This window comes from Amblyraja radiata, chromosome 3, assembly GCF_010909765.2.
Source record: "Amblyraja radiata isolate CabotCenter1 chromosome 3, sAmbRad1.1.pri, whole genome shotgun sequence".
NCBI lineage: Eukaryota > Metazoa > Chordata > Chondrichthyes > Rajiformes > Rajidae > Amblyraja > Amblyraja radiata.
Window position 1 is genome coordinate 46,882,399 of NC_045958.1, and position 20,878 is coordinate 46,903,276.

General features: G+C 38.6%; 1 protein-coding gene across 2 annotated transcripts in view; it reads right to left on the reverse strand.

Moving 5' to 3' along the window:
• Positions 1 to 8: 8 nt before the first annotated feature.
• sptlc1 (serine palmitoyltransferase long chain base subunit 1) overlaps positions 9 to 20,878 on the reverse strand; it is a 31,679-nt gene continuing 10,809 nt past the window's right edge. For both annotated transcript variants that reach the window (XM_033017763.1, XM_033017762.1), the window contains exons 2-15: positions 20,674 to 20,781; positions 20,487 to 20,581; positions 19,543 to 19,636; positions 19,145 to 19,217; positions 16,489 to 16,621; positions 15,158 to 15,287; positions 14,959 to 15,048; positions 14,671 to 14,778; positions 13,452 to 13,547; positions 12,672 to 12,768; positions 12,239 to 12,293; positions 11,180 to 11,297; positions 6,950 to 7,023; positions 9 to 1,764 (exon numbers count right to left, since the gene is read on the reverse strand). In XM_033017763.1, coding sequence (XP_032873654.1) covers positions 1,668 to 1,764; positions 6,950 to 7,023; positions 11,180 to 11,297; positions 12,239 to 12,293; positions 12,672 to 12,768; positions 13,452 to 13,547; positions 14,671 to 14,778; positions 14,959 to 15,048; positions 15,158 to 15,287; positions 16,489 to 16,621; positions 19,145 to 19,217; positions 19,543 to 19,636; positions 20,487 to 20,581; positions 20,674 to 20,781 — 1,368 coding nt within the window. In that variant the 3' untranslated portion in view covers positions 9 to 1,667. The remainder of the gene's footprint in view (positions 1,765 to 6,949; positions 7,024 to 11,179; positions 11,298 to 12,238; positions 12,294 to 12,671; positions 12,769 to 13,451; positions 13,548 to 14,670; positions 14,779 to 14,958; positions 15,049 to 15,157; positions 15,288 to 16,488; positions 16,622 to 19,144; positions 19,218 to 19,542; positions 19,637 to 20,486; positions 20,582 to 20,673; positions 20,782 to 20,878) is intronic.

Here is a 20,878-nt window from a genome sequence, read left to right on the forward strand (position 1 = left end):
ACCCACACTTTTACTTGTGATTTTTGGTTTTATTGTGCAGCTGGCAAGTCAACTGCGAGATTACAATGGTACCCATATTTTAACTCCAATGAAAATACCAGTTGCAATTTCACAGTGTTGTGCAATTTTCCAATGCACACATACAGTGCAGTTATACGCAGAGGTATATAACAAATACATCTGTAAACAGACGCCCATTCCCTAGAAAAGACATATAATTGGTAGGAAAGGCCCGTTGTTCTTGAATCCTGGATGAAGAAACACAATAAATGTTACAGTAAAAAGCACAGACGACAAAAATAACCTTCCCAGTCACCAAAAATGCCTTTTACCTTTGCTATTTTCGTTCAATTTTAAATAAAATTTTACAACAATTATTCCTAAAGTCATTGGCATTTGAAAAATCATGCACAGTGCTTGCATTTCATGCTGCAAATTATGTAAACCAGTATTAAAATAGATAGAACCAACTTCATCTCAAAACTAACATCTCTGTACAAATCTCCCGAACAGCACAAATGTCACACTTCTCTGGGTTTCCTACAAAATGATGCTGATAGTAACCTGCTGTAACATTATACCACAAACTGTAAATTGACTGTGCAAATTTCTGCATAACAAAATTATCAGCAGATAAACCAGATTATAAGAAACACTGCAATATCCTGATGGAAGCACACTAATTGGTTGGGAAGTGTGACACATAGTATTACATCACAGGTCAGGGCATTGAAGGGGGCAGAGATGATCTCCATTCTCTTCTAGATTCCACTGTATTTTACTATACTTTGAAAAGGTAAAACCGTCAGGACTAATCTGCAACTCAAATGGAAATGAGAAATGTAGCCCCTTCTCCTCCTGATTGAGGTTTATAAGTGAACGGTCTATATTGTGACACATTGTCAGCCAGAAGCAGGTTTTCCTTGGGCAACTTCACCTTACAATCCCTGTCTAGCTCAATCAAATTAAGCCATTTGATGCCACATTTAAAATATGGGGTGGTTATACAACCAACATGTCTTTTAAACCTAAAGTTTATCATCTGTAGTCCGTAGGATACCTACATCCCAAAAATCAAGCAAGATTAGTAATGTTAAAAATAAGATAATGAGTCAATGAGGGCAATTCTTGTAAATGTGTGACATGCCAAATTCTCATTCAGCACATGCAGAATTAGTTTTATAGTACTATCAATAAAGTTGGCAATTTTAAATAGGCAATGTATTCCAGTGCCTTATACATCTTACAGAAATCTTTATAACATTTTCTCATTTAATACCATCTAGTTTTCGTTAGAATATTTCACTCTACCCCATTACCTATATGCACAAAATTGTCATTAATATTGGAACAGTCTTATTATAATATAAAACAACATTTTGGACAAGAAACTGTTGGAGAGGAGTCTATCTGGGTCCTCAGCTGATCAAACTTTGAAAATCAATTTTTGCACTTATTTATCAAACAAATGTACACAGGTTCTTAAGTACAATTTCCATCATTTTACAAAACATGTAAAAAGTAAAATATGTTAAATTCATTTACTGTGGATCGCTCGTCCTTATTTTCAGTTCTGATTTCCTTCAGCATATTCTGCAAGTCTGGTCCTTTAGGGTATGACATCCATGTGTGATTTCTAGTCCACAAAAATCAAGCATCAAACCATCCTACTGGTGCAAGATGCATTCTGACGCTTCCTTGATTAATGCTGCAGCCATGTCCAATTCTTCCTCTGTCAATTCTACCGTAACCACCAACCGGACACTATGGAAGGCAATTAAAAGTGTAGATTAAGGATTCCAGAGATACAATAAGTTCACTTGTTTATAGAGCTAACTGCATTTATATATGGTTATACAGAAAAATATTTGTTGGTTATTTCCCACCTTTCATTGATGTCATCTGTAGGATCATCTGCTATTTGATGGCTACATGTATTGTAATTTTCACAACCTCAAGTAATTCCAATGTATTTTAAAGTTGAACAAGTGTAGTTTATCTTATGGTGTCGGGAAGGCTCATGAAGTTCAACAAACAGCAATGTGATAATAACCAGACGATGCAATGTGATTGAGAAATGTGGGCCTGGATGAAAGGAATAACTGCCAAACTCATCACCTCAAAGTAGTAACAATGGATTAATATATATATACAGGTCCCACTTAGTCTTATATATATATGATTAAGTGGGACCCGTTGGGTCCCATGTTCACACGGGAGGGTTGGTCCCCCAACGCAATATTCCACCTCTCCACCAATTCCAATATTGGTGGCCAATATTGGTGGCTAGTGGGGGGGCTTTCTGGAGCGCTGGTATGGGTTCTTGAGGTGGCAGCTCAGTCCCTCAAGCCTGATGTGCTGGCAGCTCACTCACGGCTGGTGGGCTGGCAGTTGACTCATGCCTATTCCTTGAAATTCCATTTCAAGCAGGGTGCAAGGCCAACAAATTCAAGCAGTTTATTACCACTTCGAGCAGGGTGCAAGGCCACCGAATTCAAGTGCAGTTTCCAACCACTTCAAGCAGGGTGCAAGGCCACCAAATTCAAGTGCAGTTTCATACCACTTTCAGCAGGGTGCAAGGCCACCAAATTCAGAGCACTTTCATACCACTTCATGCAGGGTGCAAGGCCGCCAAATTCAAGTGGAGTTTCATTCCACTTCAAGCAGGGTGCAAGGCCACCAAATACGTGCAGTTTCATTCCATTTCAAGCAGGGTGCAAGGCCACCAAATTCAAATGCAGCTTCATACCATTTCATGCAGGGTGAAACCACCATAAAACCACACAAAACACCAAACTCACAGTTCAGTAGACATTCAGTGTGTTCAGTTGATTCACAGCTCAGACAGCGTCGTGACCTCTCCCTCCCCCATCATGCAGAGACTGAGCCACACCCACACTTTATAACCCCTCCCCCTCCCACCGAAAACGAGATTCTCAACATTTTTTAAACACTAATAACACTTTTATTTTTCATTGACGGGAAGAATCCTCTGCACCTGCTGAGCGGAGGGGGACTGAGTAAGATGGCCAAAAATCACAGCCGTAAGTGGTAGCATTTTATCTAAAATCAATATAGAGTGCAAACAGGAAGTTACCCAAAGCACCCAAACCACCATTTGCAGTAGTGCCTTTTAACTTCATGCCAAAGCACCCAAAGCACTATTTGCAGTAATGCCCTTTAACTTCAAGCCAAAGCACCCAAACCACCATTTGCAGGAGTGCCCTTTAACTTCAAGCCAAAGCACCCAAACCACCATTTGCAGTAGTGCCTTTCAACTTCAAGCCAAAGCACCCAAACCACCATTTGCAGTAGTGCCTTTTAACTTCAAGCCAAAGGATCCAAACAACCATTTGCAGGCAGTGCCTTTTTACTTCAAACCAACCATATTTTCATTTTCAAACCACATTAAGGGGACTCACAGTTGAGTCCCCTTAACGTGTTCAGTGTTATTCAGAGCTCAGAGAGACGTGATCCTCTGGCTTCCTCCATCTTGCAGAGACTGAGTGAGGCAAACCACTTCCGGGTTTTATAGTCCCTCCCCCCTCTCACCAGCAGGGGCAGCAGAGAGAATGGCAATTAAAAAAAAAAACATTAATATCTCTCTGATTTTTCATCAATGGGAAAAATCCTCCGGTCCCGGAAGGCGGAGGGGGGCTCTGAGCGAGGTGGCCAAAAATGACGGCCGTAGGTGGCAGCGTTCTCTCGGAAATCACACCACAGCGAGCCAAAAGCGGTCAAGATCAGACTTTTAGTAATATAGATTCATCTGATGGGGATGATGTTTAAAATCTCATTTGAAATATGTCGCCATCAAAGTGTAACACTCCCTCAATGTCAGCCTCACGTTTTGTGGACAAGGATCTGGAATAGGTCCAGAATCCAAAAAAGCTTCAAATTTTAATGAGAATATTAATCCTGGTGCCATAACCAAAACAATGATCAAGCCAAACTATCTGACTGAACAAAATGCAAAAGTTATATTTTCTGACAATTGAAAACTGGAAAGCCAAAGATCTTTGCCACTGACTCCATCTTTTGTACTATGAGATGCCTTTCTGACTTATTTGAAAGCACTTCTGCTTCACAAACCCTTCATAGGACACCAACATTCAAATCCTGATCTTTTATTGGAGCCTGCTTCACTTCATCCTACCACTGCAGTGCCTTAAGATAACTCAGTCCCACAATCCTTCCCCTTGGGTGCACAGTGGTGTAGCTGATGGAGCTGCTGCCTCATAGCGCCAGAGACCCTGGTTCAATCCTGACCTCGGGTGCTGTCTGTGTGGAGTTTGTATGGTCTGTGGACACATGGGTTTTCTCCGGGTGTTCCAGTTTCCACCCACATCCCAAAGAAATACAGGTTTGTAGGTTAATTTGTCCCTGTAAAATGGCCATAGTGTGTAAGTAGTGGATGTGAAAATGGGATATCAGAGAACGTGGTTGATGGTCGGTGTGGACCCGGTGGGTCACAGAGCCTGCATCCACACTGTATCTCTAAACTAAACTTAACCTTTGCAGCTTTTAACCTTCCAAGTATACATTTCTGACCTACCTTCCAGTTATCTTTCGTAACTGTCATCGTGAACCTCGGCTTAGTTGTTTATATATCTTATTTTCTACATATTCAGCAAAGGTTTGGACCATTTGTGAAGAAAGGAACTGCAGATGCCGATTTATACTGCAAGTAGACAGTGCCGGAGTAACTCAGCGGGTCAGGCAGCATCTCTGGAGAAAAAGGATGAGTAACGTTTCGGGTCAGCACCCTACTTCAGACTGAGGAAGGGCCCCGACCCGAAACGTCATCCATCCTTTTCGCCAGAGATGCTGCCTGACCCGCTGAGTAACTTCAGCACTTTGTGTCTATCTATAGTCTGAACCATTTTCTACATTGAAAAGGTGCTATATGCCATCTGCTGTTGCACATGGAAAAAAACATCCTATCAGCCAAAGTTACATAGAAAATAGCAGGAGGAGGCCATTCGGCCCTTCGAGCCAGAGCCAAAGTTCCAAGTTTCAAAGTCTTTGACAAAGTGAATGCGTGAATGAAAATCTTATAATTGCAGGACTGCCTGCACGATCAGCTCTATATTAAAAGAAAACCTAGAAACTGCTGTTCATCTGGAGGAAATGAACATTTTTTGTTGGTCTCTAAATTTGCTTTCCTTTCAATGAGTAGAATGAATTACTGGGAGAGTGAATAATTCAACATAATATTCTATCCATCTGCAATTTTTTTAAAGTGCAGAACATCATTGAACAGGCCCCATATCTAGCTAGAAACACACAACCTTCTGCCCATGGGACAAGATCAGTTAATACAGAGCAAATTCCAAAAACTACTTCTGGTTAAATAGCAAATTATACATGGCAAACCACCACAAAAGCTGTTAAAGAAGAAATAACACTGATCCACATAACTGGATTTTGGATCAGAGAGCCAGGTGGATTTACGGATTTGTATATAGGAAACATCATGCCTGATGAACAATTCGTTATCTGACTAAGTTACTAAAGTAACAGAAAAAGGTGAATGTAAAAGGATGCAACTCAGGTTGAGTTCCAAAACCAGATGATAAAGTCCTGATAATAGACTTAGTTAATATTGTAGCTCCATGCATTGAAAGGTAAATTATTGACCAGACGAGGAAATTGGCTGAAAGACAAGAATAATCACATTGACAAAATATGGCCAGTATTGTCTCACAGATTTACTATTTAAAAGTCTCCACATTTATTGATGACACGATGAGATAGAGACCCACACGTCCAAGTTAGCTGCTAATACAAAAGATCGCTTGCAATAAAAGCAGTGCCGATGGAAGCAGTAAATGAATTTCAGTGCAGCTAAGTGAGAATATATTCACTCAGCAAGAGATTAGCAAAAAAATATTTTCCAAATAAATATACCAATACTTAGATGTGTACAGATTATGGACAAGCTCAAATTTATCAAAAAAGACTGCATTTTATTTATGGAGAATTAATAGATAGAAATGTATGCTGCAACTACCCAGATCCCTAGTAAAACTATACCTAGAAGTGTTCAGTCTGAAGCTATACCACTGTAAGAGTTGACTTGTCTTGAGAAAGTGCAATATAAGAAACCAAGCACGTAAACTGAAGCAGAACTAGGCTATTTGGCTCTGTTATTCTATAAGTCACGGCCTACCTTTTACCACGGTACCATCTTCTTGATTTAACCACAACCGTTGATTTCCTTAATATCCAAAAATCTAAACTTACCACAAACATACCGAGACCAAGGATTAATTTGTGGAAATTTTTTTTTTACAATCAATGCCTGTACATTCCAGCAATTTTGACAGCTGTATTGTCTATAAACTAAAACAAGATTGCACGGTGAGTTTAAAAGGCATTGGAGTAACTGATGAAGAAAGTGAAAATATTTTTTACCAGCTGAAGAGCCCAAGGTTAAGGGACAAACCAAACATTAGTCAAGCGTTTTACGAGCGAAATAAAGAACCATTCCACACAGAAAATTATCCTAAGCAATAATGCCAATGGCTTGCAGACCAATGGCTTGCCTTTGTGAGATACCAGCAAAGAAATACTAGCATGGTTGATTATTGTTTTTAAATGCAATCGGTAGATTTTGTCAAGGAAAATGGAACAGATGGGGATTTTAGAGATCATCCATGATTGTAATTAATCTTAAGGGCCTAAATGAGCTACCCCTGTAAGTATGAACTATGTGCTCATGAAACTGCATCCGAAATCTTAAAATGAAATGTTGGTGTGGAAAAAATTTAAAAGACACGATTTGATGATATTCAATGGTTTTGATGTTATTCATATAAGAACAAGCAGCAGGCAGTACGTATTTACTCTGAAAATAAATGAAACAAAAAAAGGGGATCCCACAATGGTTAAAGCAGGAGCATTTTTTAAATAGATTTTTATTATACAAAATACAAACAAGATTTACCTTGGTGGTGGCAAAAACTTTTCCTCCTTGTCCAAATAATGGGCTTGAGTTAATGCAATCCCTCGATTCAAGCACTATTAGGAAAAAAAAAACAAGATCAAATCAATACTATCAAAAAAGGATTTAATACTGAAAATTATTTGATTCAGTATTCTTATAGCAATACAAAAAATATTTTATGAGGGCTTATCTTAATATAACATTTGGTAAATTTATACCATAATTTTAAATGGCAAACTATAAAAATGCATTAATATAACCAACACAATATTTAAATAGCTATTTAAATATGAATTACCCTTCCTATACACTCATACCCAAATTCAGGTATTAGCCCTATACCTACCGTACCCTCCATAATGTTTGGGACAAACACCCATCATTTATTTTTTTGCCTCTATACTCCACAATTTGAGATTTGTAATAGAAAAAAATCACATGTGGTTAAAGTGCACATTGACAGATTTTAATAAAGGCCATTTTAATACATTTTTGTTTCACCATGTAGAAATTACAGCTGTTTTACATTGTCCCCCCATTTCAGGGCACCGTAATGTTTGGGACACATGGCTACACAGGTGTTTGTAGTTGCTCAGGTGTGTTTAAATGCCTCCTTAATCCAGGTATAATAGAGCGCTCAGTACCTAGTCTTTCCTCCAGTCTTTCCATCACCTTTGGAAACTTTTATTGCTGTTTATCAACATGAGGACCAAAGTTGTGCCAATGAAAGTCAAATAAGCCATTATGAGACTGAGAAACATGAATAAAACTGTTAGAGACATCAGCCAAATCTTAGGCTTACCAAAATCAACTGTTTGGAACATCATTAAGAAGAAAGAGAGCACTGGTGAGCTTACCAATCGCAAAGGGACTGGCAGGCCAAGGAAGACCTCCACAGCTGATGACAGAAGAATTCTGTCTATAATAAAGAAAAATTCCCAAACACCTGTCCGACAAATCAGAAACACTCTTCAGGAGTCAAGTGTGGATTTGTAAATGACCACTGTCCACTGAAGACTTCATGAACAGAAATACAGAGGCTACACTGCAAGATGCAAACCACTGGTTAGCCGCAAAAATAGGATGGCCAGGTTACAGTTTGCCAAGAAGAACTTAAAAGAGCAACCACAGTTCTGGAAAAAGGTCTTGTGGACAGATGAGACGAAGATTAACATATCAGAGTGATGGCAAGAGCAAAGTATGGAGGAGAGAAGGAACTGCCCAAGATCGAAAGCATACCACCTCATCTGTGAAACACAGTGGTTGGGGTGTTATGGCCTGGGCATGTATGGCTGCTGAAGGTACTAGCTCAGTTATCTTCATTGATGATACAACTGCTGATGGTAGTAGCATAATGAATTCTGAAGGGTATAGACATATCCTATCTACTCAAGTTCAAACAAATGCCTCAAAACACATTGGCCGGCGGTTCATTCTACAGCATGACAATGATCCCATACTGCTGAAGCAACAAAAGAGTTTTTCAAAGCTAAAAAAAAAGGTAAATTCTTGAGTGGCCAAGTCAATCACCCGATCTGAACTGCATTGAGCATGCCATTTATATGCTGAAGAGAAAACTGAAGGGGACTAGCCCACAAAACACGCATGCTAAAGATGGCTGCAAATCAGGCCTGGCAGAGCGTCACCAGAGAAAACACCCAGCAACTGGTGATGTCCATGAATCACAGACTTCAAGCAGTCATTGCATGCAAAGGATATGCAAGACAATACTAAACATGACTACTTTCAATTACATGATATCAGTTCAGTTCAGTTTTATTTGTCATATGTAGGTTAACACAGGGTCAACGGTACAATGAAATGTTTTTGACAAGACAACGGGTCACCTCAGCAATGATATTACAAGGATAAAATTAATGTAAAAAAAAGATAAGATAAAAGTGAGATTAAGATAAAAGACAATAATAAATAAAATAATCAACATATATGATGTGTTTATGAGTTCAGAAGCCTGATGGCATGATGATAAAAAAACTGTTCTTAAGTCTGGTGGTACGTGCAGCCATGCTCCTATATCATCTGCCTGATGGCAACAAGAACAGTCTGCGTGCTGGGTGGCTGTGGTCCTTGATGATGCTGTCTGCCTTCCGCAGGCACTGCCGGTGGAAAATGTCCTGAATGGCCGGCAGACAGTTGTCAATGATGTGCTGTGCCGTCTTCACCACTCTCTGTAGTGATTTGCGGCTGTGGGCAGAACAGTTCCTGTACCAGACAGTGATGCAGCCCGTCAGCAGACTCTCGATGGTGCAACTGTAGAAGTTTATGTGGATGCTGGCGTTCATGCTAAACTTCCTCAGTCTTCTCAGGAAAAAGAGCTGGCGGGCTTTCTTAGTTATTGTGTCCGTGTGCAGTGTCCAAAAGAGGTCCTCAGTGATGTGCACACCGAGGAACTTGAAGCTGCTGACCCTTTCAACCTCAGCATCACGGATGTGGATAGGGAGTTGTCCACTCCTCTGCTGTCTCCTGTAGTAGAAACATAGAAAATAGGTGCAGGAGTAGGCCATTCGGCCCTTCGAGCCTGCACCGCCATTCAATATGATCATGGCTGATCATCCAACTCAATATCCTGTACCTGCCTTTTCTCCATACCCCCTGATCCCTTTAGCCACAAGGGCCATATCTAACTCCCTCTTAAATATAGCCAATGAACTGGCCTCAACTACTTTCTGTGGCAGAGAATTCCAGAGATTCACCACTCTCTGTGTGAAAAATGTTTTTCTCATCTCGGTCCTAAAAGATTTCCCCCTTATCCTTAAACTGTGACCCCTTGTTCTGGACTTCCCCAACATCGGGAACAATCTTCCTGCATCTAGCCTGTCCAACCGCTTAAGAATTTTGTAAGTTTCTATAAGATCCCCCCTCAATCTTCTAAATTCTAGCGAGTACAAGCCGAGTCTATCCAGTCTTTCTTCATATGAAAGTCCTGACATCCCAGGAATCAGTCTGGTGAACCTTCTCTGTACTCCCTCTATGGCAAGAATGTCTTTCCTCAGATTAGGAGGCCAAAACTGTACGCAATACTCCAGGTGTGGTCTCACCAAGACCCTGTACAACTGCAGTAGAACCTCCCTGCTCCTATACTCAAATCCTTTTGCTATGAATGCTAACATACCATTCGCTTTCTTCACTGCCTGCTGCACCTGCATGCCTACTTTTAATGACTGGTGTACCATGACACCCAGGTCTCGTTGCATCTCCCCTTTTCCTAATCGGCCACCATTCAGATAATAGTCTACTTTCCTGTTTTTGCCGCCAAAGTGGATAACCTCACATTTATCCACATTATACTGCATCTGCCATGCATTTGCCCACTCACCCAGCCTATCCAAGTCACCTTGCATCCTCCTAGCATCCTCCTCATAGCTAACACTGCCCCCCAGCTTTGTGTCATCCGCAATTATGGTGCCCTAAAATGGGGGGACTATAAACACTGCTGTAATTTCTACATAGTGAAACCAAAATGTATAAAAATGGCCTTTATTAAAATCTGACAATGTGCACTTTAAATACATGTGATTTTTTTTCTATTACAAATCTCAAATTGTGGAGTACAGAGGCAAATAAATAAATGACGGGTCTTTATCCCATACATTATGGAGGCCACTGCAGAGACATGTCCAAGTCAAGCATCATAAATCCCCATTGTAATAGTAGTGGTCATGGCAGGTTCCCTTTAAACATGACTAATTGTTAACAGTAATGATTAGATCAAAATAATTTCACAAAGATTCAAAACCAAGAAATTGTTTACCATTATAACAAAACTCGATGTTGTAAGATATATTTCATAAAATAGTGTGCACAATTTTTTAAGATAGTAAATTAAAATGTTAAATATTTATGTATCATTGTTGCCGATTGTTCCCGATGTTAGGGGAGTCCAGAACCAGGGGTCACTGTTTAAGAATAAGGGGCAAGCCATTTAAGACTGAGATGAGGAAAAACCTTTTCACCCAGAGAGTTGTGAATCTATGGAATTCTCCGACACAGAAGGCAGTAGAGGCCAATTCATTGGATATTTTCAAGTTAGATATAGCTCTTAGGGCAAACGGAATCAAGGGATATGGGGAGAAGGCAGGAATGGGATATTGATTTAGGATGATCAGCCATGATCATATTGAATGGCGGTGCTGGCTCGAAGGGCGAATGGCCCACACCTGCACTTATTTTCTATGTCTAGGTTTCTATGTTGCAGAAAGAAACACTTACATAATTAACAATCTCTTGCAATAATTTGACATCACTTTCTCGTGATCCTCTGCTTTTTGCCAGCTGCAAATGACAGGCCGGAGAAAATGATTCGCCCACAAGTTTCAAACCAGGGATACTGTAATGATAAAATATATCAATATTAAACAAACCACCATAATTCCATAATCCAGTCATCTGAACTGCCAAAAGATGCAGCAAGGTGGGAGCGTAAAGGGCCTGTCCCACTTTGGCGTCATTTGCGCGTCACACAGGTGAATCCCAAAATCCTAGGGCACCGCGCGCGACCACGCATCAATGACTACATCACCACGCACCATGCGGGCGTAATGCACGCCATGCGCACATCATTGCGCCGTGGCATGTAAATGATGTCACGTAATTGACGTGCAAATGACGCCCAAGTGGGACAGGCCCTTGACTCTTTTGTTAACATTAACTACTCAACCACATTTTGATGAAGTTCTACATTACATTCAGTTTTGTCCAGTTGATCTTGTTTTCATCTAGTTGGACAGTATTGAATTTAAGCCAACCCGTACGTAACTACGAGTTTATTCCAAGGCCAACCTTCCAAAATAGGCTCAATAATAGTCTAGTCAGATAAAGTTCACTTGCCTTGGCTTTCCTGGGCACCATTCATTTTAAAAACAAGATCTCTTTTTAAAAACAATATTACTGTATCAAAGAAAATTCATGTAGATTCTCCTGTAGCCGGCCAAATGTTCTGGTCCGAAGGTCTCGACCCGAAACGTCACCCATTCTACTCTCCAGAGATGATGCCTGACCTGTTGAGTTACTCTAGCATTTTGTGTCTATCTTGGGTATAAACCAGCATCTGCAGTTCCTTCCTGCACACATGCTCTTGGTCTATCCTTTATTCTTGGTGGAAAAGAGCTTGAAGCTCACAAAAGGAAATAATTTGCTATTTAAATTAAGTTGCAGGTAAATAATAAACAAAAAAAGAAACATAGTGATACTGAAGATTCTAAATATAAGCAGTTGTCAAAACAAAATGCATCCTATTTACTAACAGTTAATTAACAAATATGCACTTACCCCTGCAATGCACTATAAATTCGGTGACATTTTTGGCTTAATAATCTGAAAATATCTGAAAAACATTTTAGAATTTGTATCTTACGTTAAACAAATATTTAAATCTTCAAAACAGAATTTAAAATATAGCATTCTGACTACAAATTGTGAAGATATTTTTTCTCAAAATGAAAACAAAATCTTTTTTTTCTTCTATCCACAATTTATATTTTCTGTCCACAAATATAATTAATTTACAAAGGATGCCTTGAACGGCTGCACAATAATACAACACAATCATGATTCTATATTTGGCATCTTCATTTTTATAGGAAAAAATGTAATTTATAGCTAATGTTTTCTCTTCATTATACAGCTGCAATTACAAATTAACAAATATCATGAAGTGGATAAATCAATGTATAAGATTATTACCGCGGTACTCCTACAATACCTGGATCATCCTCCATTATGTTGAGACCCTCAATAGCAGCAGAGGCAAGCATAGGTGGCAAAGATGCTGAGAAACAATAGCCTTGTCCAGAAAGGCGCTGCAGATAAAGACAATACAATTAATTGAAATTCATCGTTAGCAAACTCAGTTCAAAAGTATGCTTATGAATTCAGGAAAACAAACCCGTTAATTAAAAGCCCATTCAACCCTAAGGGATTACATAGAAAGAATTTGGGTCTCCACACAAAATGCCGCATATACCTAGTTTAAGCTAAATTAGTACATTTATTGCCTTTGCCTTGGAAGATCATATCGTCAAAATGGGAACAAAAAATAATGTTTTACATAAAGTAAGCGCTTGTACTTTCTACAATGTCATGGCAATGGTTCTCCCACACTCCAAAGAGGTACAAGTTTGTAGGTTAATTGGCTTCTGTAAATTGTCCCTTGTCCCTAGTGTAAATTGTAGGATCGCGCTAGTGTGCAGGGTGATCACTGATCGGGCTTGTTTGGCCGGTGGGCCAATTTCCACACTGTATCTTTAAAGTCTAAAGCAATAAATTTTATGATAATTTAAGATTAGGACATATTTACTCTTTCCTGACAATTTTCTTCCCAACTGGGTACTGTTTTATCTTCTGCTGTCACTCAAATAACCGTTCTTTAAAAATGTAGATAGGCTAATGATGATATTTAGTTGGCAGTGGGCTGACATCTGGGTCAAGGCTTTGGAAAAAAAAGATGTTTCAATGCAACAGCTACTTGATGATCAATACCTACCTGATGATCAATAACAAAGGATCTTCCACAGCAGAATCCTCCAATGGAAGCCAAGGAGTTCTCCATATTTGCACTTATAAGGTCAATGTCATCAATCTGTTGTATTTTCATTGGGAAAGAAAAATCATGAAATATTTTTGCTGCTAAATAAAAATTTATATTAGAAGCTATACAAAGTCAAAAAAATACAAAATCAATATATTGGCTCATGGCCTTAATAAGAAAATATCACACCCTCTAATCCTGCTTCACCTATTAGATGAAGATAGACACAAAATGCTGGAGTAACTCAGCGGGCCAAGCAGCATATCTGGAGAGAAGGAATGGTTGACATTTCGATTCCAGACTATTCTTCAGGCTATCAGTCATGGCTTCCCATCAGGTCGGAGATTGACTGAAGTAACTAGTCAACACAATGGGAGTTCTATCACAGAAGCATGAGATTTGATCTTTTCCCAAGAGGTTTGCAAAGTTGGCAAACCCCATTTATTAGCTTTCCATTGATGTGATGGTCTGGATCTTCTTTAACTAGTCTAGTTCATTCCAGGGTGTTTAATTTGATCAAGGCACTTCATAGATCATGTTGGTCTTTCCTTAACCTTGTTGGTACAGGGCAAGAGTCAACTACTTGCAGGGCTATAGGATTTTTGCAGTACTCTAGTATTAGTTAGATAGTTATTTCAAAAAGAACAGCAAAGGTATAGTGTTACAAATGGCAGGCATCTACACAGCTCGATTCTAGGTCTAGGTCATAAAAACACAACAGAAAATATGAACCACTAGTAGGCCACTAAAGCCCCCAGGCCTGCCACATCATTCAAAATGATCATTGCTGATCTGCCCAGTACTCCTCTTTTGTCCCAGTTATTCATTGTCCTGGATTTTTAGATTATTCAACAATTTAGCTACTTACCCTTTAAATGTCTGCAACGGTCGAGGGCAGATGGTGAGAGAACAGATTACTCTCACTGCAAGCCATTAGCAAACCAGTAGCTAATAATTTAGTTGCTTGCCTAAATAGGCAATTATACCAGATTTATATTTCCAGATTATTTTTAATGAAACAGAAATCAAATCGCATGCTGCTATGGTGTCCTAGCATCATTACTACACATTTCTAGATTGCTGGTGCAACAATTTAATCTCATGTTGTTATATCAATGGTGTCAAAGTTATGCACAATTTGCAAATCACATATTACAAGAAAAAAACAACTTACATTCACCCCAAAATGTTCAGTTACACCTCGTCCATGCTCCCCTAGAACCCCAAAGGACAGACTTTCTTCTAAGAATATTCGCACTTTGTATTTGTATTTCAGTTTGACCTGGTCAGCAAGGGATATGAAAGGATATTTTAATGATTTAGAAATAATCCTGGTAGAAGAAACATGAGTTTAAGGCATTGAAAATATACAAAATGTTTTCAGTTTCCATTACATTACTGATCTTACTTCTGCCCTCTCTCACAAGCCATCTTTTATTTACCCTAAACGGTTTTCACTTACCAGTTCTGGGAGAGGACAAATGCATCCAGTGTTCATATACAATCCTTCCACTAGAAGAAATCGTCTGGTTACCCGAGCTTTACGTGGATTCTGGAAAAATAATTTTACATGGGATTTAAAAAAAACATTCAGCAAAAGATGGAGAACCTTTGAAACATGCTTGTTCTATTTGATTCCAATTGGCTTAGATGCACCTTACCTTCTGATCTTCAAGCTCCTGTTCTTTCAGTAGTCGTTCCAGGTCATCCATGTCATTGTGCTTAAAATATTTTATGCTGCTACGGGAAGCTTGCAAGCCTTTTTGAATAGCAAAGCACGCAGCTTCATCCCTGTAACACGTTTAACGCATCAAAATGCATTGTCCTCTAATAGTGCAAATGATCCAAGATGTTTCACCACAAACAATCTAATCAAAATAACTTAATGGATACATTAGTTTTTCATGCAGATTTATCTTTCTCGTCAGTCTGGGTTAATACTGTTCTCAATTTGTTTTCTGCCACTGCTTCATCAATTTACAATCACAAGAATAACCATCTAAGGTAACCATTTAAACTAAAAAGCACCTCTCCTATGGGGACTAATTTATCATTCTCAGAGTCCCTCATAATTTTGTGTATCTCAATCAACTCTCCTCTCAGTATCTACTGCTCCAAGGAAAACAAACCCAGAGCTGAAACACCCTATCCCAGGCAACATTATGGCAAATTTCCTTTGCACTCTATACAGAGCATCTTTTGATCAATAAATAAAGTTGTAAAGCAAGAAAACAGGACTAGCTGCCCACCACATACACATGACCATTGGAGACCCACACATATTAAGCTCATCTTCCTGCAATGGGTTCATAGCTTTCTATGCCAAGATGGTTCAAATGCTTGTCTGGATACTTCTTAAATGTTGTCAGCAATTCTGCTTCCACCATTCTCACTGGCAGTGTATTCCAGGTACTCATCACTCTCTGGATAAAAAAGGTTCCCCTCAAATCTCCACAAAATCTCTTACTCCTTACACTAAATTTAATGTCTTGTGATTTTGTCTATTTCCGATGTAGGGAAAGATTTCCTGCAGTCTATCTAATCGCTCATAATTTTATGTTCCTCAATCATGTTCCTTTTTACCTCTTTTTACCCCCCGGGAAAGCATACTCAGTTTATTTAGGCTCGGTTCATAACTTAAATGAAGTCAACTCCTGCCAAATTTACATGTAATTAAATGAAGTATGCTGCTGGGCTCATTTATTTCCATCATAATATTCTGCAAAATGACCTGAAGGGTTGTATAGAAATTTGCCAACATTTCAAAGTACAGCGCTGTTCAGTAATGAGTGGAATTTGTGTGGAGATTTGTTGAGGTAAGGATGTTAAATTAAATTTCATTCAAATTTCACTGCCAAAGGTCTAAATAAAAATCTAGTTTTAAAGTTTGTATCACCTATTGCTTTATTTCTCCCAGCTGGGCTTGTTATGGGGAAAACTTAATTTACTTATAGGCATATATAAGGTTCAAATTAAATAGGAAAAGACTTACACAAATACAAGATCTCCTCTCTTTGAGTAGGCTGGAATGGCGCTGGCAATTGTGGCAAATCCATAGGAATAAATAATAGCTTCTTCTGCTCTCATAAACTTGGCAATTCTGTCTTCCAATTCTAAATGAACATCTAATGAAAAGAAAGCGATGAAGAAAAAGATGCTGGTAAGTATACACTTAACTGTCAAATTATGGCTGGTTCATAAAGCAATTTGAAGATATTCCTAATTTAGAGATAAACCATGGTCTGCCCCAACAGCTGCTGACAACGTTCTACCGCTGCACCACAGAGAGCATACTATATGGCATCTCTGTGTGGTATCTCAGCTGCACGGAGGCGGAGAGGAGAACTCTTCAGCGCGTCGTCAACAGAGCGCAGCGGATCATCGGGACAGAGCTACCAGCCTTGGAGGACATCTACCACACGCGGTGTCTCAGGAAGGCCCTCAGCATCCATAAGGACTCATCACACCCCTGCCACGGTCTGTTTCAACTACTTCCCTCCGGCAGACGTTACAAGGCCTTCTACGCCCGAACCTCCAGACTCAGGAACAGTTTTATCCCAAGAGCTATAGCGGCTCTGAACCGGCCCTAATGAGTGCCCCCCCACCCACCCCCTTTGGACAGTCTCCCTCAGATGGTCACGTCAATCAATTCAGCTTGCTTATTTATGTATTGTATTTATTTACCTTTCTTGTACATCAGTGGAGCTGCACACTAAATCTCGTTGCACTGACGTGCAATGACAATAAAATATATTATTATTATTATTATTATTATTATATTTGATAGCAAGTCACTGGAATAGGGCTTGATGGACTAAAGGTGTACAATTATAATAATCAGCTTTTTTTCCAATACTCAGCAGTTGACAATTTATATACAGCACCAACATAGTCAATAAAATGGGAAAGAAAAATGTATCCCCAGAGATCACTAGTTGTCATTTCAAGGAGAATTGGGAGCTGAAATCATGACAGGGCCAAAGTCTAGTAGTAATCAGAGAAAAATAAAATATGTTCAAACAATAATGTGTGTTATTTTGAATTTTCTTTTCAAAAATATAATTAATATATAACTTTTATCTTTTGCATTGCTGTTTGACCAGAGCCATGTCACCATTACCACTGTTTCTGCCAACAAATAGTGTTAAAGTAGTGAATAAAAACAAAATACTGAGAAACCTTGATGCCTGCATTTAGGGATCTCGAATGATGCATTTATTGTTTACCTTTATTCTTCATACAAAAAATTGCCCCCCACTGTGTGATTTCTGTTCTCCTCTGATTTTTGCAAACTGAACATCCACGACTTTCAAAAAGTGAAAATAAAAACAAAACCTCATTGATTTTTAAACCGCTACATCATTAGTGACAGCTTTCAATTGTCTAAGACCAACTCAGAATTCCCTTCCCTAAATTTCACCAGACCTTAACATTCACTTTTAAAACCACCTGTTTGACTAGGTTTTTGATTAATTGCTATGTTGTTTCCTCATAAAACGTGCTACTAAAGATTACTGGATAGCGTTCACATGAATTGCCATTGGGTGTTGTACCACACAAATGTCAATTTGTGTTGATGATATGATTGTACAGATCAATTAGTAATATTTTCAACATTGAAACACAAAATACAGGTAGTTCCGCTGCAACACGATTGTTGGGTTTCTAAGAAGCCTCGGAGTATCGAAAATAGCATTTTAAAAACATTGTCGTGTAAATCAGGGAAAGGAGCGAGAGCTTCTATACAAATAGTGTTCCCTAATTCATCACTCATGTTACATCCAATTCGCATTATAGCAGAGCTACCTAGCAAGATTACTGGCTGTTCATCCTCTGTACAGGAGAAAGAATTGCTTTGCAGATGAAAGAACTCTGCCCAAACAATAAAATATCTTATTCTTGGCAGCTATAACATTTCAAGGTGACATTTTGGTGCCAATTATTACATGGGTGAGTCTGAAGTCCCAGCCATGCCAGGACAAGAGATTTCTGAACAAGGAAATTAATAAACCGTAGATTTTCATAATAATCCAGTAGGTTTATTATCACCCTTCCTGAAGACTACGTTTTATAAAATTCCAGCCTATCAACTGAAATTAAATTCCACCACTGACGTATATAATATAATAGGCCATCAGTGCAGTACACTAACCAGTACACTACCACCATACCCCATGAAGGTTTTTATTGGCAATATAGACAGCTTGTTTCATTCATTCGGCACTCTAGAGTCTAAAACCAGTCCTGGATAAACTCACAGGAAATTAATTTTTTTTCTGATTAATAACTTACATTGCTCAATGATGAAACCATCATTTAATTTGAAGTCATGTAAAGATTTTGGAAAGAACATTAAAATAAAAAATGTTAAAAGGCAGTTAATTGGATCTGATAAATAGAGGTCTATTGTGGATAGGAGCCAGCCTAATCCATTGTCACATTCTCTTTGATGGTTGATCCTAGACCAACAGGTTGACATCAAAGAAAGCCCATTTCTAAATCACATTACTAAATCATATAAGATTGTTTTCAATTATGAAGTGATTTTGGAAAACGACTGGTTCTAAAATATTCTGTTCATGAACAGATTTGCAAACAGAAAAAGTGAGATACTTCCACTTAATTAGTTATAAAAAGTTTAAACTTACCAAATGTTCCATAAAACCCCCTGGGTCCACAGGTACCAACACCATATTTTTTCAATGAAGCTAAAGCCGCATTCTGTGCAGGAACAAAGATGTATTTTTCAAAAACAGAAGTAAATTCTAAGGATTCAACATTTAAATTATATGATTTAGTTTATAAGCTAGAGCGTAGCATTACCAGGAAATTGCAATTGGAAATATGCACACTACACCCATTATTTTTGAGCCTTCATTTGCTCCAGAAATTACACAGTCCCTATGTAGAAATATTCCATTCAGCAATTCCACTACAATGAAGTCCATTTTAACAGTCATTTATTAATCACCAATTCCCTTCTTTTTGTGACATATGCTTAATATAAAAGCATATTTTTCGCTTGGACCAACAGCAAAATACTCACCTTGACTTTTTCATTGTCTAGCAATCCAAGAAAATTGAAGGTCGCGAGGTTTATGCATTTTTTGCCATTAACCACTATGTTGTGTGTTGGAGGACTGAAAGTAATAAAAAATAAAATTAGCAAACGTCAGAGAAAGCCCAGACAAAAATAAAGTATAACCCTTAAGCGTTGTATGGTTATAGAGAAGTTTAGATTAGTTTGAAACAAAATTTTAATTCAAAGAGACATTCCAAATTAAACTGGTAGAAAACAGAGCAAACCTCATGCTTTAGAATTAAATATACTGATTTTATCAACTCATTAACTGAGAAAATGACATTCTGATGATGGATTTTCTTGTTTGTTGTTGCAATTTTCTTCCTTTCCTATTTCCTGAAGGCAATAATTTAAGCCTTGGCCGTATTCTGCAAGCAAAATAATTTCTCCTCAGCCTCATTCTTTGCTTCAAACACGTCAGGGATCATTCAAGGTCACAAAGCAAGTATGATAATTGAGTCTCTGTGGGCTCCAGAACCCATGGGGCTGAAGCTGGTTTCAATACATGTCTGACATAGATCAGCTAACATACCACAGATAAGGCTTTATTCTTAGAATCAGAATTATACGGCATGGAAACACATCCTTCGACCTAATTCTTCCATGCCGACCAAGATGCCCCATCTAAGCTAGTCCCATTTGCCTGCGTTTGGCCCAAATCCCTGTAGACCTCTTTAACACTTTCCTATCCATGTGCCTGGGACCTTCCCAGTTCCTTTGGCTCAGCAGAGCAGTAAATGACAACTTTTTATAAGTAAAATATTAAGAATAGGTGCTTAAAATATAAAAAATTTTAAATGCATATTTAGAAAAATGGTGTTTCCACTGATCTTTGTCAATTAGAAGTTAAAACAAAATAATTATTATGATAATGGATAACATTTTCAGCAATGCATTATTTTACCTACCCTGAGACAACGTTATTGTTGAGGGCTGGATGGTCTTTTGACATCAGTGGCACAAGTGGCTCTGGCTGCCATTCCTCAATAAGCTCTTCTTTTTCCTGTTAGGGAAGAAGACATTTAGAATTACAAGATGTTGCACTACCCAAAAATGCGTTTTTTTAAAAAAAATTGTTAAAATCTGCTTGATTACCTTTTCTGTAAGATCAGAACGCTCCTGAAGTTTGTAAGTTTTGGAGAGAAGTAATCTCACTATCCACAAAATAAGAAATCCTTCCAGAATCAGATGGTATGCTGGAGCCTAAGGACACAAAAAAAATCGACGATTAATTGAAAAACATTATTTGAGCAAATATCTCCTTCTTGTGACAAATCTGGTGCAATATCTTGTATTGTTC